The sequence below is a fragment of the Dromiciops gliroides genome, chromosome 2 (genome assembly GCF_019393635.1).
Source record: "Dromiciops gliroides isolate mDroGli1 chromosome 2, mDroGli1.pri, whole genome shotgun sequence".
NCBI lineage: Eukaryota > Metazoa > Chordata > Mammalia > Microbiotheria > Microbiotheriidae > Dromiciops > Dromiciops gliroides.
The window spans coordinates 48,376,510-48,402,555 of NC_057862.1; the positions used below are offsets into that span (position 1 = coordinate 48,376,510).

Below are 26,046 nucleotides of genomic sequence, written 5' to 3' on the forward strand. Positions count from 1 at the left end.
CCTCCCAGTCCTTAAATCTACAATCCCTTCTCACGTGTAAAATTGGTTAGGAATGATTCCATCCCCATTTATCCCATAGGATCAAATGAGATCAGTGTAAAAGTGCTAGTGAGAGAAAATTATAAAAATGCAAGGTTAATGCCTAAATGCTCAAAATATGTGCAATGGAGGGGCAGCTAGGTGGCGCAGTGGATAAAGCACCGGCCCTGGATTCAGGAGTACTTGAGTTCAAATCCGACCTCAGACACTTAACACTTACTAGCTGTGTGACCCTGGACAAGTCACTTAACTCCAATTGCCCCACAAAAAAAAAATGTGTGTGTGTGTGTGCGTGTGCGCGCGCACGTGCGTGCAATGGGCTATTAAAGCAAATACTCACGGCTCCTAGCCCAGCCAGGATTAACTTGCTCCTTACAACTCACCTTTTGTATGAAGTCTCCCTTAATAACTATTCTCCTTTTTCACAAACTTTGGAGGTAAAGTGCTCAACTCTTTGTAGTCTTCATGTGCTTAGTAACTTCTCATCTCTGCTTCCTTAATACAAAACTACATTTATACAGATTACATCTTGTGGGATGCCCCATCTTGAATCTATTGAGTCAATTCTACTCCTTCCAGAAGGTTCTCTACTATATGCATATGTGTATATACGTGTATATATATATATATATATGAATATGAAATCTCACTAGACAAAATATATTTTTATTTTCACATAATCCTAAATAGTTGTAACTAAGGTGAAGCAACTAGACCCCTGTCCAAGGACTCTAAAAATTAGAGGGCACATTCTAACAGAATAGAAAACTGAACTTAGCACCTAGTTAGGAAAAATAAGTTACTAGCTTCTCCCCTGCCCTGCCCCACAACATGAGTTCCTCCTCAGTCTGCCTTCTATCCCTCCACTATATGATAAACTGTTAGAGGGACTCATTCCCTTCTCCCCTTAACCACCCCCCCCAACTGAATTTATTTCTAAAAGCTTTGCATTCCTTGCCCAAAGTGTGAAAAATTATCAATGGTTTTTGTAGGTGGACTACAAATTTCTTGATCACCAAAGGAAGTGACAGATTCCTCAAGGCTAAAACACATAATACCTAGTCAGAAAAGAGGGCATCACCCTATCGCCAGGTTTGTTCCCCTCATGCTTAAAATCCTGGCCAAATGTAGAGACTGGTATATGAATGGAACAATTGCTTAGAAATCCTAATATGCTGTTTGGGGGGCCTCCACCCTATTATTCTTGGCTTCCTCTAAGATATGACTTTAATCTGTTGGGTTATAGTCACCAGTTTTAAGTTTTGGTGATAAACTTACTGCCATATTTCAATGAGCACCAACCATGGAAACGCTTCCCAAAATTTGTCCCTTGGCCTATAAAGTCAGGATCTTCAGTTATACTGCCTCTTTTCTGCCCATGATGACAGTGGGTACACTGATCACAGTGAGCTGATTTGGTTCCTAATTCTCCATCCTAATGTCCTAGGCCACAGCTGTGTTTTTAAATGGGGATAGAGATGTGTACAAGGTCTGGGCACCTGATTTCCAGCTCAAAGAATATGAATAAGACTATCTAGCCCCCTCTGCAGAATTACTCAGAGGACAAAGTTACAATCAAGAAATCAGTCCAAATTCTCAAATACCATTTGGTTTCCAATTACACCAGAGATCAAAGCAGATGTCCAGTCCTGTGTGAGGTCGGAACGCAGAGACAAAAGGGAATTCAGTCCCCCTGGCTTTGGGGAGCTCCTAAAGTGACACAAGAGTGTCACTTGCCCTTTGCCCTAGTCAGAGCATATCTGGAGTACTGTGCTCATTTCTGAGCAACATTTTAGGTCATTCCCCCCTCCCCAATATATCCAGTCTTAGTCCTCTCCTGAGCCCCAGGGCCTCATCACCAACTCCCTACTGGACACTGCCACCTAGAGGTCTTGTCAACATCTCACACTCAACATGTCCAAAACAACTGTTGTGTCCTCCCTCCTGGCCAACCCATCCCCTTCCCAAATTTCCCTATTATTAAGGGTACCACCACCCTCCAAAGCACCTAAGTTCACAGCCTTGCTGTCATTCTTAATTCCTCCCTTTCACTCCATATGAAAGTTGTCTTATCAGTTGTCAAATCTCATTGACATCTCCTTCCCATAAACCCTCAGTCACTGCCACCCTAGTTCAGGACCTAGCCACCTCTCCCCTGGACCACTACAAGGGCCTTTTGATTGGTCTATTTCTCTCCCTCCCCCAATCTACCATTCCCACAGCTGCCTCAAGTGAAGGTCTAACCGTATCATCCCCCAATATGATAAACTCCAGTGACTATGACCTCTACAATCCAATTTGAACCCCTTGGTTGGGCATTTAAAGCTCTTCACAACCAGGCCTCTTCTTGCCTTCCCAGTTTTCCTGCACATTATTCCCCCTCCACCCTCTCCAATCCAGCCATATTAGTGTCATACCCATTCTCTCACCCCACCCCGCTGCCACCACCCATCTCTATGCCCCTGCACTGGCTGCTGTCCATCATGCTTGCAATCTTCTCCTTCCACATCTCCACCTCCTGCAGTTCCTGCTGGTTCCCCCAGCTGCTGATGCCGTCCTCTCTGAGGTTACCTTGTGCCAGGGCTACCTGCATTCATCCCTTGTGTGGACTTTTGGTAAGCAATTGGAGGGGAAGGGCAGTTCTTTGTACTCACCTCTTAGCATGGGGCCTACACAAAGAAAGAACTTAATGCTTGTTGAGCAGTTGACAAAGGAATGAAACTAGAGTGGGGAAGGGCCTCTGGTCACACCACAGGAGAGATTTTAGGGGGCTGTGGAAGCTGTCTTTAGAGATCAGAAAAGCTGTCAAAAGTCCTAGCTGTGAGAGGACCCCACCACCTCCCCACCCAAAGTCCAACTGAAGGTCGGATGACCACTTCTCTGGAATGGTGTGTAAAGCACCATAAGGGGCTCTTATTACAATTTAATTTAAAACCCAGTTTTCTGGGAAGTGGAAACTGGTACTCAAGTATAAGGCATGCCCACTTTAATATGACTGCTAGTTAGCTCTCTTGAGTAAAAACCTTTACCTCTATAAGCCTCAGTTTCCCCATCTGCAAAATGGAGGCATTAATACTTGCATGAGCTACCTCACAGAATTAGTGAGGACTAAATGAGAGAACGTGAGTAAAGCTCTTTATAATTATTAAATGCCACATGGACAAAAGCCATGATCAATCACTATCCTTTGTCCCTTGTCACTTGTTTAACCAGTTTTGACAATCTCCAAAAACCATGTTCTGTGCATAGCAGTTTCTCAGAGATTACAAAAGAATTGTGCGGGGGAGGGGGAAGTAAAGTATCTCCTCCTACAGCAACCTGGAGTGGGAGCCTTTGAGAAGTCCTAGAATATAAGGTGGCCAGGAGGCAAGCAGTTACCTGGCGCTAAGGCAGCATTTGCCCCCACAAGCAAGCAATTGGTGGGGGGTGAGGAGGGGGGAGAGAAGGGGAATTGGACAAATACGAACCTCCCTGCTTTTTTGCTTTTCCAATATGACTCTGCCCTGCCCAGACTACTTCTTGGCCCAGAGAGCCCTGGGAATTCCTGCTCCTGTTCTCTGCCAGCTCTAATACCCTTATGGGAAAGTTAACTGAAGGGGGCGGCAGTGGGGGAAATCTGCATCGTCACTTCATCAGCTGCACAACAGAAATGAGTTATCGATTTCCTTTAATTAACATACCATGCCCAAGTAAACCACAAAGGACAGAGAAAAGGAGTTTTCTTGCCCCCCCCCCCCGCCACCCACCCCCAAATCATGCAGGAAACCAAGAACCCAGGAAAAGCTAGCAAGCCGATAGAGTGCAGCCCAAAGCCCATGCACAGGAGGGCTGCAGGCTTAGGAAGCTCCTTAAGCTTGAGCCCCATGAAGATCTACTGAAGGGAGAACGCCGTGAGGGACACAAGCTATTTCCACGTGGGAAGGGCTGTCATGAAGAACTGCTCTTGCTTGGTCCAGAGAGCAGAACTGGAAACAAATGAGTGGTTGCAGGGAGGCAGATTTTGGCTGAAGGGGAAGGACCTGCTTTGGGAAGTCTCCCAGTAAGGCTGAATGAATGGCTACTAGCTGTATGCTGCACTTGACTCTGAAGCCCCTGTAACTGTGCTCCTACTTCATTACCACTTATGTAACACAGTATGTAATTATGCCTTGCCTCCCCTGTCAAGACTGGACATTCCTTTAGAAAAAAGCCTGTCAAAGGACCAGGTGCCTAAGCCAGTAGGCATTCACTATCCCAGGGGCTTCCTGATTGCTGGTCACTTCTCACAAATAGCTAGCTACCCTTATTAATTGTAAGAGCTACTTATGGAGAGAGAGAGAGAGAGAGAGAGAGAGAGAGAGAGAGAGAGAGAGAGAGAGAGAGCGAGCACTTTAAGACCTGACAATCACTGCGAGGCAGACCCCGGAGGGATTACTGTTTGACAGATATGGGGACTGGAGTTCAGAGAGGTGACGTCTCTCGCCCATGGTCACACAGATGGTTAATTTTGTGAGCCAGGTTCAAATCCAGGTTCTGTGATTCTGTCTCCTGACTCCAAGCCACCTGCTCTCATGCCCATGTGTCAGGATGGGACACAGAAGGTCCCCAAAGCAGCCTGGAGCTTAAAAAGGAGAGAAGTACTAGGGTTGGGGTAGGGGGTGAACAGCTCCTATTCCAATCTTCTCTCCCTGAAATCCCAAGAGCAACTCATGAACTGAACAAGAACACCTCAAAGTTGTGATCATGAGCTAACTTCACAGGGTAAATGGGATTTCCAAGCAGTTACAGAACTTAAAAAAAAAATAAACATTCCCTGTTAAATAAGGGGAACCCTTCTCCCCCACTGTCAGGCCCAGGGCCAGGTCTCCTCTCGGGAGGGCAGATGCATCAAGTACTTTAGCCTTGAACCTCAGGGGCAATCTCCTCCACATAAACAGAGAATGGGGCCAGAACTTCCCAGGCCTACAGAACTGCCCCATGACTCTGTGGGGGCTTGAGGCCAAAACCCCTCCAGAACCAATACCAAAGGCCCATTATCTATCCAGGGCGGCAGGACCAGGCAGATCCCTCCTGCTTCATGTCTCGTTCCCCCACTCTGACCAGGGAGGCTTCACAACATGCAGGCAGTTTCCACATAAAGTGTATTGGGGAAATATGTTGGTCCCAGGACCTTTACAATCATCTTATCTCTACAGCGTCCCAACTGGCCCAGGCACTACCGCCTCTGACAGGGGTCAAGGAGCCCCTCCAGCAAAGATGAGCTCCAGGGCTGCCTGGATGTCCCCTCCGGTGGCCTGGAGGGCTCGGAGGCTCAGCTCATCATCATGGATGCCCATGTCCCGGAGCTGCTGTAGCTGGGGCTGCCACTGGCTCTGTGGGAAGACAAGATAATTAGCCATTACAAACAAGTCAGCATTTAGTAGGCAAGACTGCACTCAACACGGAGGGTAAAAAAGGTCAGGGGCCATTCCTGCCTGCAGAGAGCTGATGAGCGAGGACGGGCAGAGCTTTCATGGAAACAAGAGTGGCACATCATAGGAAAGGTACAAAGTGCTATGGAGGCATTCCATCTGACTTGAGGGGAGAAGCTGGCAAGAAAATAGGGGAGGAAGACATTCCAGATGTCCAGAGGGCTTTTCAACAGGTTCATCCGGGTATACGCTGGAAACCCAATTTCACTAAAAACTAAACTTGTGGCGAATTCTTTATGTGCCTTGCTGACATACTGATCGATTGAAAGGCAGCAGAAGGGACATGGCAGCTGCTCTAGACTCAACTGTTACCAAAAGAGCCAGTGAAATGAAACCCAGGGGAATCACAGGAGAATCAAGGACATGTTGGAATTCACACCCACCAAGGTCAGAAATGTCAGCAAGCGAGACTTTCTCTGGAATTGAAAAGGATTTTTGAGAAGTTCAAAGAAAAAGCAATTGTGGTTCCATGGCGTTCAAAAGAATATAAAAGAGAATGTGGAGGCTTCTCAAGAGTGAAGACAGAGAAGACATGTTAAGAGAATGACTGATGTAACCCAAGTCCAACAAGTCAGATTTTAAAAGGATATACATCTGAAAATAGAAGAGCACAGGACTAAGGAACAGATGAATCGTCAGGCAGTGTGCACATGACTGTGGATGAAAAGACAAAAGCAAAACATTCCATGCCCTCAGACGACTTATATTCTAAAAGGAGCCAAATACAAAATACACATAAAGTAGAAAAAAGGTAGAGGGCAGGCCTCCCACCCAGGGGAAGAGCTCCAGCCTCAGTGGATTCTTAAAGGACACCAGCGATTCCAAGAGGCAGGAGCACAGAGCAAAGATGGGAAGTTGGGCACAACGTGAGAAGAACAGCAAGTCTGCTACAACAGTAGGACTGGAGAATATGGAGAGAAGAATGTTAAAGAAGACTAGAAAGGGAGGAAGGGGCCAAGCTGGGAAGTGCTTTAAATCACAAGGAAGAACAGAAAAGAGGAAGATGGACCAAAATGCCTTTAGGAAAACCAACGATGACAATTCTGGGACTCTGTTTAGTTTTAGGAACTTTTTCAATGGATATCTTGTGTTTTTACACCATCTCTATTCCCAACAATTTTCCTCCCCTCCCCTGAGAGCGGTCTCTCATGTCAATCAGAAAGGAAGGATCCCCTCGACCTGTCCATCCCCTCCCTCCACCAGCTCTGCAGAGCTGACCAACACATAGCTGAAGTCTCATAGTGTGTGCAGACAGCACGTGCAATGACCCTTAGCCCACCTTCTTCACAAAAAGGCAGGGAGGCCCTTTTTCTCATTTTTCCTCTACTTATAATCACAAGCTCAGGCAGTGTAACACTGTTAAGGGGTAAAATTCTAGCTAAACTGTCTAAAATATCTAATGAGTGGTCGCCAATAAATTATAAGCTTTAGCAAGAGTTAGGTTTTTAAGCATTTATTAAGGAGAATAAGAATTTGGTAAAGAGAGAGAGAAAGGCCTAGATTCCTATCTATTAAAGGGAGAGCACATTTCTAGCTCCCTTCTCCGCCAGCGTCCTCAGGAAAAAGACCGAGACTGAGCGCCAGTCTCTTCCTTCCTCCTCCCACTAGTCTGCGTCACTTCCTGACTCCTGGTCTTGCCCTCAAAGACCTTCCCTTCATGGGCAGAACTCCTCTACAGCAAGTCTCCAGCAGGTGGCGTCATTCCAATCGTTACAACACCACATTCAGTTCTGGGTATCTGTTCTTGCCATGGGCACTGCTATGGTTGCTGTGTCCACTCCTCTTGGCTCATCTGACCTCACTCTGCATCAGTCCACCTAAGTCTTCCCATGCTTCCCTAAATTCATTATACTCTTCATTTCTTATGGTCCAATAATATTCTTTTTTTTTTTTTTTTTTTTTAGTGAGGCAATTGGGGTTAAGTGACTTGCCCAGGGTCACACAGCTAGTAAGTGTTAAGTGTCTGAGGCCGGATTTGAACTCAGGTCCTCCTGACTCCAGGGCCAGTGCTCTATCCACTGTGCCATCTAGCTGCCCCCCAATAATATTCCTTTTAATGCATTATCCACAATTGGTTCATCTATTCCCCAAATCAATGGGTATCTACTTTGTTTCTAATTTTTTGCTACCACAAAAAGAACTACTCTGACTTTTGGTAAGGGGTGGGGATGGCAGTACACATACAAACCTTTATTGGGGTATATGCCTGGCAGTTGGCTTCATTTTATTTTAAATCTATACTAATGGTAATAAGAACATGCCAAACCTATTACTTAAAGAAGACGATTTATATTAATCAACAACAGAAAGAAAGCAAAATTATTCATTGCCTATTTTGATTCCACCTTTTGTCAACAGAAATACTCTTTAGTTGAGAAATGTCAAGCAAATATGGCTAAGGAAATGGAATACAAAGTAAGCAGAACTAGAAAAACAATGTATACAGTGACTACAGCAATAGAAATGGAAAGAATAGCAACAACTCAGTAACAACCTAACAGTTGAATAATAAAAACTGAATGTTGCAAAACCACACTGATCAGGCCTGGCTTCAGTGCAGAGACAGGAATAAGGACACGCACATGCACCACCTTTCTGCAAAGATGTGGAGATGGGGTGTGCAATGCTGCACATCATGTTTTGATAAACTGTTCTGATAAGTTAGTTGTGTTGAACTATTTTTTTTCATCTTTTTTATTGTAAAGAATGGCTCTCTGGGAGAAGGAGAGGGGAGGGATATATTGAAAAAGGCAGATACCAGAAAAACAAAAGATAGCAATTTTTTAAAAATTAAGATGGAACTGAAATCAAAGACAGCAAGAGAACATGGAGCTGCTCTAACCAAACTCATGTCTCCTGGTCTTAAGAACTTCCAGTTGAGATCACATGAACTCCAACTGCTGGTAATCCTTAAGGAACATGGATATCAGAACAGGTACTAGAAAAAAACAAATAAATGACCTGGCTATATTTCAAATGGGAGAGGGGGTGGATTCTTCACAATCACAAGGAACCAATCAGAGGGTCACCAAGAACAATCATGACACACTAACTTGATCTCCTTTTTTTGATAGTGACTAGACTTAGGAAATAAAGGAATACCACTGTGGGTGACATTTACTGAAACTTCAGCACAGCATTTGACAGTCTCACACGATCTTATTATGGACAAAAGGGAAAGCTGATGACAATAAAGTTACGTGGATTTATAATGGGTCGAACTTAGATGTGCTCAAGTCTTTCTTTAAAATGTAGTGTCGGGGCAGCTAGGTGATACAGTAGCACCAGCCCTGGATTCAGGAGTACCTGAGTTCAAATATGGCCTCAGACACTTGACACTTACTAGCTGTGTGACCCTGGGCAAGTCACTTAACCCCCATTGCCCCACAAAATAAAATAAAATAAAATAAAATAAAACGTAGTGTCATGAAGTGAAATGCACTGTGTACAAAGTAACAGCAATACTGTAAGATGATCAGCTGTGAAAGACTTGGCTATTCTCAGCAATACAGTGATCCAACTCTGAAAGATTTATGATGAAGAATGTTCTCCATTCCCCAAGAAAGAACTGATGGTGTCTGAATACAGACTGGAGCACACTTTTTTTAACTTTCTTTTTCTTGAGGGTTTTTTTGGGGGGTGTTTTCTTTCATAACATGACTAATATGGAAACGTTTTATATGACTACACATGTATAACCTATATCGAACTGCTTGCCTTCTCAATGAGGGGGTGGGGAGGAAGGAAGGGAAAGAATGTGGAACTCGAAGTTTTAAAAACGAAGATTAAAAGTTGTTTTTACATGTAATTGAAGAAAAGAAAAATAATTTCTTTTAATTAAAAAAAAGTGTCGAGCATCAAAATAAAATAAAATGTAGCACCATGCAAGAGTGCATTTCAACTGGCAAAAAAGCCAAAAGGATCTTGGACTGCACGTTTTCAAAGATTCTGTGGTATCCTGAACAAGAAAGGCAATACTATAGTCAGGCTACAGATTATGTCTCACATATGGATGAGCTCATCTGGGGGAGGATGACCCAGATAACAGAGGGACTCAAAAACATGACAGAACAGGAACAGCTAAAAGAAGTGGGGATATTTATCCCAAAGAAGAAAAGAATTAATGAAAACTTAAATATATGAAGGCTCTTATAAGAAAAAGAGATTAGGGTTATTATGGGTGATCCCAGAGGGCAAAACCAAGACCAGGACATGGAAGTTAGAATGAGGAAATTCTAGCTCAAAGGAAGAAAGAAGTTCATGTTCTGGGATGCTCTGAAGTGAACGAGTCATCTGCCTCCAGAAACTGGAGATGCTGCAGAGGGGATCTGGGCATCAGTTAAGGATTTGACTCGATCATCGTAAAGGCCCTCTCCTACTCTGAGATTCCATGAGAGGCACACCCACTGAAAGCCGCCTCTTTAGGTAGGACTCACCTGGAGGTTTGGCTGACCCGAGGCCTGCAGGGCATGCTGGAGGGCCTGGCTGAAGAGATCATTAGTAATGGGGGTTCCTGACTGGACACCGGTGGACATTGGAGAGGTGCCTGAGGAGTGGCCCTAGGAGCAAACCAGTTGTCAATGACCCCTTGCAGTGATCTCAAAGTTTATCTGCTTCCACAGTAAATTTCCTTCCTCCCCACCCCCCAAATTGCCCACGATGATTATTATCTGCTCCATTTTCCTTCTGCTCCCCAACAGGGTACATGTGTCTTTGCTCTCCACCTGGATAAGAAAGCTTCTCCGAGTCCCTCTGCCCAAGGAGCCCTTCCCCACACCTGAGTGTCCTGGGGGCCAGAATTCTGAGACTCAGTCTCCCACCTAGAGTTAATCGCTTCCCTTCTCAGGGAGGAGAAAGCAGCTAAAAACAGGCTCCCTGCTAAGCAGTCCTAGGCACAAGCTTTAGGAGCTGACCAACAATGGGACAGGCTGCATGAACAGTAATGAGCTATCACCAGCAGCATCCCAGCAAAAGCTACACAGTCACTTGTCACAGATGGTACAGAAGGGATCCCAAGAGCAGAGGAGACTGGCCTTGGCTACAAAGGTCCCTTCCAACTCCAGGATTCCTTAGCTCTCTTTTGAAAAGCTGGAGAAAGCACAGGAGCCGGCAGGGAGGGCGATTTCCTTAGATTCTCAGTCCCTAAAGCAGGGCTCACGTGTGAGCCACAGGGACAATGTGCTACCGTCATGAAACCTTGGTGGAGAACCCAGCACCTCCATCAAGCCATGGCTGCTGGCACAGCAAAGGAGAATGTCCCACATGGCAGGGCTCTGCTCTCTGTGGGGCCTGCCCTCTTGTCCTTACCTGGGTGCCAGGGGTAGGGGTGTGAGAGCTGCTCTCCGGGGTGCTGGCCAGGGCCAGGGCTGTGGCCAGCTCACTCTGGGTGATGGGCCGAGGGCCAGCTGCTCCGCTATACCCCAGAGACGCTGGGCGGGAGCTAGACGTGCTGCTGGAGGGCGTGGACCTTGTGCTCTGGCAGAAAGAACAAGCAATGGAGTAAGAGCCCATGGGTGAGCTGGGCAAGGGTAATTTATGCCACATAAGCCTTTGGGGGGCGGGGGGGGGTCCCCATCAGCCGCTCCAAAGGTCTCCCTGGGCACAAAGACAACAGAACCCCATCTACTGGAGTCAGTAAAAGGAAAAGGAGCGGATGCACCATAGAGCCCACTCGTGGGGGGCTCAAAGGGAACCCCAGCCTTCTGGGAAGGGCTTTTCTCCCAGAACCTGCTCCTGTACCCTAACAGCAGGCAGCCAAGATAACTTACTGGATGAAAGTCATCTTCATCATCAGAAAGTCCTTCAAACAAGAAGCCACCTGGTCCAGGGGAGAACAGATTTCAGTAAGAACAGCAGAGAGCCACAGTCTCAGTTCCAAAGCTCATTTTAAGTTACTCTAACAAATTTCTATTTCATTCTCCATCTCTGGAAAATTACGGGCCAGATGCATTTCACTGACTCAAGCTGAGTGTTCCCAATAACCACTCCCCCATCTCCAGCAATACACAGAGCCCCTGAGGGATGTCAGCCCCTGCACCATTGACTGTGTAAGGCTTCTGATTTCCCACAAGGCAGCTTGCTCACCTGGCATGTCCCTGTAGGAGCTAGAAGGCAGACTTCGAGAAGAGCCCTCTGCCACTGGCAGCGGAGTGCTGCCCGCCACTGAGTGCAGAACCAGGATGATGGCATTGACTAGAGCAGGGTGAGCTGGCACCAGCCTGGGGTAAGAACATCAAGAAAAACTCAGGTGACCTAAAGGCAGGAGGGGGAGGGGAAGGCAGGGAAAGTGCGGATGGAGGGGAGGTGGACAAGCGCAAAGCTCCAGCAGATAAGTGACTTGAGTCCTTGACCAAAGTGAAGTCCAAGGCAGGTGATGCCTGTGCCCAATCCAGGCAGGAACCCCTTAAACCACTTGTCATCCTGGAGCTTTACCCTTCTCTTATTCTGCTGCTCATCATCCTCCTTCTTCCTCTACTACAACGGGAGAGTTTCCTATTAGTACAAAACGCAGCATGAAACTTCTCTGAGCCCCACCTCACCAGAGAAGAGGCTGATGCTGAAGGAGACCTTCATCAGTCAAGTCACACATTTATTAAGCACCTACTATGTGCCAGGCACTGGACTAAGTCCTAGGGATACAAAGAAAAGCAAAAGACAGTCCCTGCTCTCAAAGAGCGCCACCTTATGGGAGAGACAACATGCCAAAAGCTATGCACAAACAAGCAATGATGGGAATGGTAGAGGGAAGGCACTGGCCTTAAGGACAATCTGGAAGCACTCACCTTCTTGCATATGCTGAAATTTTTGCTGAAACCTGAAGAAGTCAGGAGGCAGCTACGTGGAGGGAGAGCGTTCCAGGCATGGGAGATGACTGATGGAAACGGAAATGAGGACACTGGATACAGTCTCTGGGACACTAAAAGGAGCTATAAGAACACTGGGGGACGGGGAGGCAGAGTATGAAGGGCTTTGAATGCCAAACAGATATTCTATATTTGGTCCTAGGAGAAGGCGCCAATGGTGTTTACTGAACTAGGGGAAACAGCATGGTCAGACCTGCTCTTTAGGAAGATCATTTGACAGCTAAGTGGAGGTTGGACTGGAGTAGGGAAACACAGGAAGTAGGGAAACAGACCAGCAGGCTGATAGAACAATCAAGGTGTGAGATAAGGATCTGCACCACAGGGGTGGCAGTGTCAAAGGAGAAGGGGGCATATGCAAAAGATGTTATGAAGAAAACAATCAATAGGACTTGACAACAGAGTGGATTGGGAGGTAAGAGAAAATGAGGAGTTGAGGAAGACACCTAAGTTGTGAGCCTGGATGACGGGGAGGATGGTGGGGCTCTTGACAGTAATGGGGAAGTTAGGAAAGGGGGAAGGTTTTGGGGGCAAAAGATAATGCATTTAGTTTTGGACACGTTGAGTTTTAAATTATCTACTGGACATTCAGTTTGAGATATTTAATAGGGCGTTGGAGATGTGAGACTGAACATTAAGATTAGGGCTGGATAAGTAGATTTCAGAATCATCATTACAATAGAGATAAGTGATGGAAGCTGGTAAGATCACCAATCACCAATGAAAGAGTATACAGAAAAGAACAGATCCTTGAGGGACACCCACCATTAGTGAGTGGCTGTCAGACCAGTAGGAGGAAAACCCAGATAAAGCAGCACCACAGAAACCCAGAGAGAAGTTGGTATTAAAGGGAAGAGGATGACTGACAGTGTCAAAGACTGCAGAGGGGTCAAGAAGGATGAGGATTGAGAAAAGACCACAAGATCTGGCCATTTCTAAAGAGATCATGAGTAACTTTGGAGAGGGCATTTTTGGTTGAATGATTTCAGAAGACACTGTATAGAGTTAAAAAGAAAGAAAGGGGGCAGTTAGGTGTCGCAGTGGATAGAGCACCGGCCCTGGATTCAGGAGGATCTGAGTTCAAATCCAGCCTCAGACACTTGACACTTACTAGCTGTGTGACCCTGGGCAAGTCACTTAACCCCACCAAAAAACAAAAATTTTTAAAAGAGAGAAGAAAAGAAGTGGAGGTACCCAGTGCAGTCAATCTTCTCAAATAATTTAGTCCCAAGAGAGAAGAGATAGGGGATGGAAGCTAGTAGGGACAGAGGGATCAAGTGACAGTTTTTTTTGAGGATGGGTAAAACATTATGTCTGTTGGCAGCAGAGAAGCAATCAGTAGAAAAGGAGAGACTGAAGATAAGTGAAAGGGTGGGAATGATGGAGGAGAAATTGGGAAGGAGTGGGATCACTTCTACATGTAGAAGAGTTTTCCTTGGTAAAGATAAAGACCAGCTCTTCACATGAGACAAGAGAGAAGGGGAGATAATGGCAGAAGACATGAGTGGTGTGAGATGAGGAAGGAGAAGAGGGGACTCTACATAAATGGCCTTAATTTTTTCAGTAAAATGAGGCAAAGTTGTCAGACATTGAGAGGAGGGAAAACCATAGGAGGTTTGAGGAGGGCATGAAAAGGTTTGGAAGAGCCGCTATTATGAAACAAAGCTATAGTAGACACAGGTCATTACACGTTCCTATTTTCTCCCCATTCATTCAGCAGCGCATGTAGGAGCAAAGGCATCAGATGGTGGGAATGATCCAAGGCTGAGGCCTGGAAAGGTAAGATGGGAACAAGACTGTTGGTCTCTATGGAGAAGCAAGGAGAGTGTAGTTAGTGCAAGGGTGATGGCCTGGGAAAGATATGAGGTTCTAAGAGATGGGAGGGCACAGTGAGAAGGAAGAACAGGGTTTGGAGTGGGGAGGGAAAGGTGGAATGACAATAGATTGTGATCAAATGAGGAAGTGGTGCATTTGTGGGTGATGGCCAGATATAGGTCATGACCATCTCCAGTGTCACTGTGGTAGAGAAGAGTAGGTCATGGGAAATCAGTAAGGGGAGCGACTGTGAGGCCAGGGTGTCTGGGGGAGTATCAACATGCATGTCCACGTGCCTGAGGACAAGGGCAAGAGCTAAGGAGGAGAGAAATATCATGGGCCTGGCACCACACTCACTGAGAAAAGATAACAGATATCCTGCAGATCTGGTAGACAACAGCTACTATAAATATGACTGGGAAGTGGACATGAAATGGGGCAAACCACAGAGGAGGAGAGGGTCCTGAGTGATGGCTGTAGAGACAAAACCCAGAAGTGTCACTCAGGAGAAGTGTCAGACTCCCCCCATCTCAGCAAATGGGTCAAGGGGAAATGAGTGAAAATGCAGCCAGTGCTGAAAAGAGTGTCAGCAAGAACCAGAAGATGGATGGAGTGAAAGAGGAGAGGATCTGGGATGAAAGCAAGCTTGCTGCCTAGGAAGCACAGCAGAAGAGTGCACCACTGTAGGGTGGAGGAGGGGGATGGGAATAACAGATGGGCAGAGGCAGACAGAGATGCAAATTCACTGGGATGGAGAGTTTGTTCATCATTAAGTTTAGGTGGGTTCTCATCGTCCTGTAAATGGAATCCTCAGGCCAGAGGACAAGTGGCGAGAGCTGCAGGCCCCCAAGGAAGGCCACCGGGCTGGAGAGTTGGTGGAATGGCCTTCCCCTTTTCCCCAGAGAGGAGGAGCCTGGAGCTCCATGGGTTGGTGGTTCTCCTTTTCCAGGGGGAGGCAGAAGGTCTGACAAGATGCAACAGCTCCAAAGGCAGGAGACTAGGACCTTTGGCTGGGTACCTTCTGGCACTGCTTCATGAACACACTAGAGACATTCCAGCTTTTGTTCATTCCATTCCCCGTACCTGGAATATTCTTCCCTCTCTGCTCCTCTGAACTCTATTCATCCTTCAAGCTCCACTTCAAGACGCCCTTTCTCCTCCCTCCTCTGCTCTCTTCTAGCATTTCCTGTGTCACGTGACACACACCTGCTGCCTCTTGGTCCAAACAGGCGCTGCCCTCGCCAAGTGAAGCATCTGCTTTCAAATACTGAGGGCAGGGGCTGTCTTGTACTTCTCTGTATCTCCCTCACAGTGTCTGGCACAGGACTGGATTAACAGGCATACAATACGTGCATTGATTAATTAAGCCTCTGCTAACAGATCTGCTTAGCAAGAGGACAAGGACATGCATGGTCTACCTTGCTTCAAGCATTAGCTACCTACTGGGCTGAAACTAGCCTTGGCCCATCCCCAAAGCCCCTGGCAGGAGGAACCTTTGGCAGTGACAGACCACCCCTCAGTCCCCTCATCATAACTGGGCTGGAACAAGTTAAGTCCAAGCCAGAGTCGCCCACTCAACCTTTGGTGGCTCCGAGTGGTCTTGGTTCTATCCCCAACCCCTGGATTTAGTTGCTTTTAACTGCTCATCGTATCCAATGCTAAGTGGGGTAGCAAGAGTCCACTGGCACTTGGAAAAGACAAGTCTGTGTGGCCCGGATGGGAAAGGCAAGAACATTTCTATAGGGCTTAGTGCGAAGCTACACACAAATACTTTCACATTTGAACCTCATCACACTGAAAGAAAGGTGCTATGATCATCACCATTTTACAGCTAAGTAAACTGAGGCAAGCAGAGATTTCAACGACCTGCTCAGGGTCACGCAGCTGAAGTGTCTGCTAAATTTGAACTTGGGTCTTCCTGACTCTAGGCCCAGCACTCTATCCACTGTACCACCAGCTACAACAGGCACTTCATGTAGCTTGGTGGGGGGGGGGGGGGGGCGGGGGCCACACAAAACCCTTTTTTATCAACTAGTCAACAGGCAGCATTTATTAAGTACCTGCTGTATGCCGAGCACTGTAAATAGGCTGCCTACTCTTTAGCCACGTCATCTGGACCTTGTCTCCATTCCATGGATTTTCACCTTGTCAATTTTGGGAAACTTTTCTCTTCAGCACATGCTGAACTAGAAACTTCCAGTTTATTGGCCGACTAGTGTCTCTCTGCCTCTGATCTCAATAACAGCAAAGTAATAAGCCCCCCAAGCAGAATTCCTGCCCACCCTATAAAGCATCTTCGTGGCAATGACCCCGTGATGGCCACAACCCCCAAACCTCTGACCTGAAACATGGACCAAGGAAGCCCGATATCATTCAGGTCTGCCTCCCTCTCCCACTACAGCCCAAACATCATTGGGCCCAAGGATGCCCAAAGACATTCGTAGTTGCATGTCCCCTTTCCCTTCCCCTTCCTCTCCATCCTCCTGCTGTGGACAGGTCAGTCCCAGCCTCATTTGGAGGGGACTCAGGAGTCAGTCCTAGAGGTGGTAATAATGATAAAAAACAACAAGGACAACAGCTAGCACTGATATAGTGCCAACAATGTGGTAAGCACTTTACAAATCTTATCTCATTTGACCTCACAACTACTCTGGGAGGTAGGTGCTATTATCTACTTTACAGTCAAGGAAACTGAGACAGACCAAAGTTAAGTGACTTGCCCAGAGTCACACAGCCAGTAAATGTCTGTGAAGGGATTTTAATTCAGTTTTTCTTGATTCCAAGCCCAGGGTTCTATCCACTCTGCCACCTCACTCCCATGTCACCAGACTACCTTAGCACCCCTTTCCTTGTTGTCCTGACTCCTGGAATTTTTCCAATTCACCTCCATGGTCTTTCCAGAAATAAGCTTTCAGCATGAACTAGCTTGTCTAAATTCTTCTAAAGATCCTGTTTAGTCGCAACAACAAAAGGACTCTGACACTCGGGTAGCCCCTTCCAACCCTAAATCTTGTGCTCTTTTCATCCAGTTGTACCTAGAAGTTCAATGGGGTTTCTGAGCAGTTAGCCTTTTCTTTACTTGGTCCTATGGGAGAGAATGGACTGGTGGCCAGTGCCTAGTGAGATGAGCCACACCACACTTACGTATCCAGCATGCTGGGATCAGCGAAGACGGAGAAGAGGTCCTTATCCTGAAGCACTCCTGTAAGAGACCCAGAAGAGATCAGAGAGTAATCCAGACCATGAGAAGGAAGGGCTTTAGGGCTCCAGTGGGCCTACAAGTAAAGGGCTCCCAAACAAACATCCTGAAGAGAGAACCTGGAGGCAGCGCTTAAGCACCTATTAGAGAGAGTGGCCACCATTGCTGCTGTTCGTCCCTCATTTTCAAAGAGAACCGACGACATCAAAGGTGATGTTGACTTGCTTGTGAATTGCATCCAGCTGCACAGTCATCAGCCTCCCTCTCTCTTCCAGGGTCCCGGGCAGGACAAAAGTCTGGATGGCTGGAGATGGCCCAGGATGCAAGTGCCAAAGAAGGCCAGCCTCTGTATGTGAGGCCTTTTCATAGCAGGACTCCCCCACACGGAACATCCTTCCTCTCCTCTCTGTCAAACCCAATCAACCAACCAACACTTATTCCCCAGCTACTACAGGCCAGGCACTATGCTCGGCACTGGGCCATAAATACGACAGTGGTCCTGCCTTCAAGACTTCCTGCCACTGGAAGACACAGCCAAAAAATTCTTCTTACAGGAGACGGACTATAAATCCTCTAGGAAGTGGGTGGAGGTTCCAAGAAGAGAGGGAAAGAGAGCTCGCCATCACACGGGAGACAATGAGGGTTAAGAGACTTGCCCAGGGTCACACAGCTAGCAAGTGTGAAGTGTCTGAAGCTAGGTTTGAACTCAGGTCCTCCTGAATCCAGGGCCGGTGCTTTATCCACTGTGCCACCTAGCTGCCCCCTCATAGGAGACATCTTATGCAAAGGCATATGAGTTGGAAAAGTACGACCATGTCCTAAAATAGCTAAGAACAAATCAGACCTGTACTTCAAGAAATGGTTCCAGAGGGGATCCATGACTCCATTCTCCCCTGACCCAGGTCAGGAAGCTGCTTTCAAGCTGGCTGAATTCAAGTCAACAAACACTGGGCACCATATATAATGTATATCAAATTCCTTATTGTCCTTTGCGGGGACAACTGTAGGGAAAGATTTTGGAACTCAAAATTTTAAAAATGTTTAAAATTGTTTTTACTTGTTACTGGGGAAAAAAATAAAATATTCAAAAGCCAAAAACTAAATATTGGGCACTGACTGGGCAAGGCCTTGTGCCAGGTGCTGCAAAGACCATGTTATCAAGCCGAGTCATAGGGCAGCTAGGTGGCACAGTGGATAGAGCACCAGCCCTGGATTCAGGAGGACCTCAGTTCAAACCTGGCCTCAGACACTTGACACTTATGAGCTATGTGACCCTGGGCAAGTCACTTAACCCTCATTGCCTACACACACACACACACACACACACACAAATTATCAAGCCGAGTCATGTCCCCACAATGTCAGGTCTGATTCTGGGCTCTCACCTCAGGGAAGCTGAGCCCACAATAAGCGCCAAAGAATCACAGAACTTCAACAGGGAAGACAGTCTAACCCAGGGTCCCCCAAAGAATCCTCTCTACTAGAACGTGTCCTTCCCATGGCCCCACCAGTATTGACCTTCCCCATCTTGTGTCGTCTTTATCAGTTTGCTAGGTACAACCTCATAGTTGTTTTCATTTGCATTTCACTTATTACTTAGTGATATGGAGCATTCTTTCATATGGCTGTTATCAGGTTGGAATGAGAACTACCTACTCAATAAAGTAAGACATGAGGTCATCTGCTGGAGTGAGGCTTAAGAAGGGAGAAGGTTTCCAAGAGCTACTGGGGCCATGAGGACACTGCTGATAATAGCACCAAGGGAGAAAGATGGGAGTATTAGCCTTACTTTATAAATGAGGACACTAGGGCTCAGAAAGCCCCAGAGTGGCTTGTGCTTGGGGATCACACGTAGCACATGAACCCAGGTCTTCCCAACTTCAAGTTCCACTCTGCCCACTCTCGTCCCATGACAAAGAGTCAAAAGAAATTTCAAAAGAAACTCTAACAATTTTCACAATCATCTGGCGCTGTTTACAGCACTTACCCAGTGCAATGGGATCATTGCTGAGGCCTGGGGTGGCTACAATGATCTGATCCAGTGATTCTTTATTCCCCAGCATCTTAAAAACCTGTCAAAAAGAAGATAGCTATGTGTTCCGGACATCCAAAAACAATCAGCAAACACCACCACCCTGCATGAGAACAGTCTTTTAACAATCTTGCTTTTTAAAAGTGGTTCTTGCAATAAACTCCATACATTATCTGATCTGAATAAGAGCCCAAGTAATAGCTCAGGTAGTGGCTGCAGCTTTCTCTTTTTTTCTAAGAGAAATAAAAGGTTGAGGGAGGAAGACTAAACAATAAGGAGAGAATGACCACAGTGGATCCCTCTGGTCCTGCCCCTAAATCGATACCTCTCTGGCGATAATGATGTCTGAGAACAAATGCCCTGGTTCCATGCCCAAGGACAAAAGCCTCATGCACACCAGAATTCCTTCTCAGTCCCCAGCCAGCTCTAACTGTCCATTTATAGAACCCTTTCTCTATGGGGAGACCTTTGGATTTAGATTTAATTCTGCTAATCTACCCGGCAGGCAGGATGAGGGCCATTATACAGATTAAAAAATGGGTCCCAGAGAGCTGAAGCAAAGTGAAAAATGAACACCTGGGTTTCTGCCCTGGAGACATGTAGCAATTCCAGTGGACCAAGGCTGGCACTATGTCATTAATGCTGACTCTGTGTAACTGTACCCAAACCTCTCTCAGGAACACAAAGGATCCCTTGATGCCCAAAGACATGCCAAGAACACCCCAAGCACAGTTTGGTTGCCATGACAACAGTTCCCAGATTCCACAAGCCTGGTAATCCAACAGGTGATAAGAAATCCCAGATTTGAGCCTATGCCTCATACTCACTGCATCTCGGTAGGCAGGACTGCTATGCAAGGCAGTATGCAAAACCCGGAACTCCCTCTGGGCAGCCACTTTGTCCACAGGCTCTAGGGATGAGAAGTCCCCAACAGACAGATCAGCTCCAGGCAGAAGCACAATCATACAAGTTTAGAGCAGGGCCTCAAAGAACATTCAGTCCAGCCCTTCATTTGAGATGAGGACCAGAGAAAGGCAGGATCTGGTTGAGGTGACAGGGCAGTGTGCTCACCGCCCTCCCTCCCTGGGGCTACTCTCTCCCAGAGTGGGCTGGGGCTTCAATTATTATCACTCAGGATCTCAGTTTCATCCTTGGTTACATTCTTGCCCACTTACATACACAACCCCACACGGTCCTGGCCATGCTCATGATTCTTGGCCCTTCTTGACCTCTGAGAGACAGTCTGATTCCAGAAAGGAGAGGGAGGTATGGAACTCAGGGTCATTTCCCCATCACCCACCAATAAAGCAGATGCTTCTTTTAAAGAGTAAGTTAGGAAAACAGTCATCTACTAGCAGCTTATGAGAGCCATTAGTGGCAAAAACCTTGAAGATTTGGTAGATGGGAGTGTTGTGACAAGGAAGCAGACAGTGGTATCAGACGATACTGTCTCCTCTGCTGCAGGCACAGGAACAATCCTCAAATAGGGACATTGCTAAGCTCTAAGTGATATAACAAAAGGTTTAAAAACAACTATTCTTTCCATGTTTCTAATTTAATGGGTGGGAAATTTTCTACCCTTTACACTTAACATGAGTAAATTCATTTTAAGACCTTTGGCTCTTTAGGACTTGACAAAAAAAGAAAACATTTTTGCATCTAAGTGCACAAAGGGACTAGTTTTCCCCCTAAATGAGGAACTCCATTTAAATTTAAAAAGATTTTTTTTTCCAACATATGGAGGTCTAGAATCAGGAAAGGATGGAGGGTCATACTTTTCTATGGTTTCTTTTTTCTTTTTTTTTGGTGAGGCAGTTGGGGTTAAGTGACTTGCCCAGGGTAACACAGCTAGTAAGTGTTAAGTGTCTGAGGCTGGATTTGAACTCAGGTCCTCCTGACTCCAGGGCCGGTGCTCTATCCACTGTGCCACCTAGCTCCCCTCTATGGTTTCTTGAAAGGACATATGACAAGGATTATAAATTCACAATGTTGTCACAGTTTACTCAATTTGGTTTCACACATGTATTTCTGAAAAGGGAGATACTCATGTCAGACCCATTGGAGTAGTAGGGATTGTTTCATTTTTTTGTTTTTGTATCTGCATTGACCAGGAAATTGCCCAGCATGTGGTTCGTGCATCTTCAATGCTTGTTGAATGTTGGAGGAAATTCAAGGAAAACGGGCCCATTAAGGAATGCATGGATGACAGACCTGTGAAATGGCCCTACCATCCTGGAAAATGATTTGGATCCATGCCCCTAAAGTTACTAAACTATGTTGTATCCTGTGACACAACTATATAATTACTCAGCTTATAGTCCAAAGAGATCAAAAAAAGGGGGAAAGGTCCACATGTACAAAAAATATAACCAATCTTGGCCTCATAATCAAAAACTAGAAATTGGGGGCAACTAGGTGGCACAGCGGATAAAGCACCGGCCCTGGATTCAGGAGTACCTGAGTTCAAATCTAGCCTCAGACACTTGACACTTACTAGCTGTGTGACCCTGGGCAAGTCACTTAACCCCCATTGCCCCGCAAAAAAAAAAAAAAACCTAGAAACTAAGGAGATGCCCACATATTGGGAAATGGCTTAATTGTGGTATATGGATGTAATGGAATATTACTGTACCCTACCAAATAACAAAATGCATGGTTTTCAGAGGAAACTAGAAAAACCTTTATGTTTTGATGCAGAGTTAAATGAGACAAGCTAGGAGACAATTTATACCATGGCAACATTATAGAGAAAAACAACTTTTAAAGACTTTGGAACTCTGATTAATGCAATCCTTAACCAGGCCAGGGGACTGAAGATGAATCATACCACCCACTTCCTCCCAGAGATGTGATGGACTTAAAATCCAAAATGAGACATGCATTTTTGAACATAGCCAATGTGGGAATTTGTTTTGCTAGACCAGTATGTTTGTTGTGAGGGTTTTGTTTTTTGTTTTACTGCTCAATTGAGAGGGAGGGTATTCGGACTAAGAGAGAATGTTTTTAAAAATAAGCAAGTTTACAAAAACACTGAATGGGTGTTGATTGATTAATTGCCTGCAGAGAGGAATGAAGAGCCATAAATTTCAAGCTAATAACCATGCACTGTTACCACTGCAAAACAGTGTAAAAGTACCTGCAAAATGTGTTCAGTTTTAGACAAAACAATCTTGAGGCCCAGTATTTTCTAACCTTTTGGTAAATAAATTCTCAATAGATCCTAGTTCTATGGTAGCTACAAGTCAAATCATCACCTGATGGATGTAATCTATAGATATATTATGTTTATCAATGCTTTAAAAAAAGCATAGCTGTTAAAGAGTTCAAAAATGAATTCCATATTTTTTTTCTAGTGAGCATAAAACACAAAGACATGAAATCAAAACTAAGTTCCAGTCAACTAATCTACTTGCTGTTCCCCACCCATGACATCCCATTTCCTACCTCTGTGCTTCTGCACAGGATGTTCCACATGCCTGAACACCCTTCCTCCTCACTGCCACCTCTTCAAGTCCCCAGGTTCATTCAAGCACAGCTCAAGCACTACCTCCTCCAGGGGACCTGTCCTGATTCTCCCCCACCCCCAGGTATTGGAAATTCTCCCCTAGTCCCTACCCCTACTATTACTTTGAATATGTTTTGGTTTTACTTATTTCTTTGTATCCCTAGCACTTATCACATAGCAGGCACTTAAAAACTTGCAAAGTGATTTGAAATGTCAAGTACATACTTGCCCAAGAGGCCAGAAATTAGAGAAATGCAGAAAGGAATGACATTACAGAAAGAGACAAAGTCAATATGGTTTTACTCAGTGATGGGAAATTCAGAAGTGAATAACAGATAACTCTTGTAACAGTGTCATTAAGTGATGTCTCTAAGCCTCGACCCCATCAGCTAGCTCACAGCATGTTTCTTCCCTTACAAGATACAATTTCTGAAAATATGTCTGGCTTCCTGAGAGCACCAAATTCTCCCTCACCTGCTTTCTGGTCTGGCTCGGGCCATGACTTTCGCAGAACATGGACGGTGGATCCAGGCTGTATGCCATAGAAATCAAGGGTCTGGTCATCTTTTAACTTTCGGCCACAGTAGATTAGATCTGAAAAAGAAGGATTAGTAGTTATCCCTTAGAAGGACCAGAATACTTCCAAACAAGCTATATTAGCTGACACAGTACATTGTTTATCCATAAAGCAAAGAAAAGAGAGATAGGATGAAAACTTCTACTTCAAAGTAAGATTTTTTTATAAAATGTTCACGTCAATTGACATGCCTAGTCATTCAAGTATTATGCCTGTCGACTATTTTATTTTTCAGACTATAAATCCTTTCACTGATTTATGACTAAGATCTCAGAAGGAACAACATTCTATCATGAAAAGAGCATTAGATATGAAGTTGGAATTAATCCAAAGAGTTTGGTTCAAATTCTGGGTCTGCCGCTTTCTACCTGTATGACATTGGACAAGTCACTGCCCCGTCTGAGGTTCACTTTCCTCATCTATAAAATAAAGGCATTGGAATAATCTCAGCTCTAACTCCTATGATCCTAACAGCAACATCTATGGTTTATAAAGCGATACATATATGTAAGTCTCATTGTCATAAGTATATTTCAATTATGAATGGTAGCATGTATGAGATTTGTCCCACTGGACTGAGAGGAGTCCCTTGGGGACCCAGGCTCTTGAACAAAGCACAAATCTAATTAGATGATGTCACAAACACTGGGCACACAACTGAACCACAGAGCTAAATTTGGAAGGGATATCAAAGGTCCCCTGACCCAACATATTCCTAATGCTGAACTATGGGAGATGGACAGACAGCTTCAAAAACTCTCTTCTACTAGCTGTGTGACCCTGGGCAAGTCACTTAACCCTCATTGCCCCACAAACAAAACAAAACAAACAAAAAACCTCTCTTCTGAGAGAGACAACAACGGGATAGTTCAACATAACTTTGTGATCTGTTTGCCAGATATTATTAGGCTTTAATCTTCTGGAGAGTCTTAGGAGTCTCACATGATCCCTAGTTCTATTTCCTAACTATTCAGTTTACCCAAAGTAGCAGTACATCATTTCTGATATAAGAAGCAACAAACAGAATGAGTAGTCCACCTTGACATATCTGAGACGTTCAGAATCCTGGAATTGGATTAAATGGTTTAAATTGAGACTCACCAATCAGCTCCGGATCTGGGACTGACTCCTGCAGTTTGCCAGCAATGAGCTGCTTCAAAAATGATATGCTGTAGGCACCCAAGGAATATTCCCCCAGTTCTGTCTCTGGCAAACGAAGAATGGATTTCGGGGCCAAGGGCTGGTCAGCCAGTTTCACTGCAAGGTGCCAATCCGAGAGAGACATCCTCTCTCTTTCTCGTTCTCTCTTCCTCCCTGAAAGAAAACAAACTCTCAAACAAACACTTAGAGGCTGAAACAATAAATATTCATTTCTCTCTCTGCCTCTAACCTGAACAGGTTATCCCTGATACCAGGACAGTAAATCTAGATGATTCCTATTCCTTGTGGCCACCCTAGTTTCCTACCTAATCTGGTCATTATTATGACATCATTTCCATGACCTGTCACCTTTTTTTGCTAACGAGTCAGGATAGAACAATGGTGAAATCTGAGCCTGAAGTCGCTAATTTGCTCTGTGACTTTGGGCAAGTCATTCCAGCGCCTCTGTTTTCTCATCTATAAAACTGGGGCAATCCTTGTACTTTCCACCTGTACTATGTGCCTGACACACAGTAGGCGCTTAATTAATGTTTACTGGATTAAATTTAACTTAGTTTTAGCGAAAATGGGGAATGCTTTATAAACTACCTGTAAAGTGCACAGGGGCCTGAGAGTTCACGAAGCTCTTTGCTCTCATCATTATTATGACTCAGGAGATTACAAGGCTTCGGCCTGAGCAGACCCTCCCCTGGAGGGTTGGGCCTCTGGGATGAGCAGGGTGGGGGTCAGAGGGCGCGCCCTGGACCCCCGGCTCTCGGGTCCCTCTCTGGGCCGGTCTCTTCGGCTATGCCGAGGCCTCGGGGAGAGCCGATGACCGCCACCATCCAGCTTCATCTGTCCTGGGGCTCGAGGTCAAAGCCTTCCCCGCGGGGTAGGCCCCGCACTGGGCCCAGGCCCGCACCCCAGGAGGCCGAATGGTGTGCGAAAGGAGGAGTATGGGGACTGTCGTCGGTGTCACTGCAGAAGACGGATCCCAAAGCGCAGGACCCGAGCCCACCCGGGGCCCGTCCCCTCACCCGTCCCGCGGAAGGAGCCCGGCCGCGGAGGAGCCGGGGTAGACACTCACTCTGTCCCTCACGCCGGAAGCCGGAAGCTCCGCGTGGCATGCTGGGAATTGCAGTTTTCTATGTCCCCGTCCTCCCCATCCCCCCACCCTTCCCACTTATCCATGCATCCATCCACCCACCCCTCCGAATAGTCCCCCAGCCCGCCCCTTAAGGAACACGCTGTGCGCATGCTCACTCGGGCTCGAGGCTCCTCCTCCTCCTCTTCTGGGTCACCCGCGCGCAGACTCGAGCACGTGCACGGCCGCGAGCGCGTGCGCTCCAGGAAGGCGGGGCCGAGATGGTCCCAGCGCGGGTCCGTTTGAAGCCGGCCGGTTCGAGGGCCTGGAGAAAGGCCGAAGGGA

At 46.1% G+C, this 26,046-nt stretch overlaps 1 protein-coding gene across 3 annotated transcripts; it reads right to left on the minus strand.

Moving 5' to 3' along the window:
- Positions 1-5,141: 5,141 nt before the first annotated feature.
- Positions 5,142-25,820, minus strand: UBL7 (ubiquitin like 7). Of its 3 annotated transcripts, none has more exons than XM_043984529.1 (11): positions 25,705-25,820; positions 24,579-24,791; positions 23,375-23,494; positions 20,223-20,305; positions 19,351-19,435; positions 17,309-17,366; positions 11,574-11,707; positions 11,258-11,307; positions 10,797-10,964; positions 9,926-10,048; positions 5,142-5,390 (listed from the first exon to the last, which is right to left on the minus strand). In XM_043984529.1, exons 1-11 carry the CDS (start codon positions 25,742-25,744, stop codon positions 5,253-5,255), a joined length of 1,212 nt encoding a protein of 403 aa, XP_043840464.1. In that variant the 5' UTR covers positions 25,745-25,820; the 3' UTR covers positions 5,142-5,252. The 3 variants fall into 3 exon arrangements, with proteins under 3 accessions (XP_043840464.1, XP_043840465.1, XP_043840463.1); XM_043984530.1 differs by having other exon boundaries at positions 25,655-25,774; XM_043984528.1 differs by having other exon boundaries at positions 25,227-25,730.
- Positions 25,821-26,046: the final 226 nt, after the last annotated feature.

Excerpts from the sequence above, each read along its gene's own strand:
- UBL7 (XM_043984528.1), bottom strand. The coding sequence starts at position 25,278 with ATGATGAGAGCAAAGAGCTTCGTGAACTCTCAGGCCCCTGTGCACTTT. Across the intron at positions 20,306-23,374 it reads CGAGCCAGACCAGAAAGCAG|AGCCTGTGGACAAAGTGGCT; the intron begins GTGAGGGAGAAT and ends TCTCATCCCTAG. Across the intron at positions 17,367-19,350 it reads CAATGATCCCATTGCACTGG|GAGTGCTTCAGGATAAGGAC; the intron begins GTAAGTGCTGTA and ends GGTCTCTTACAG.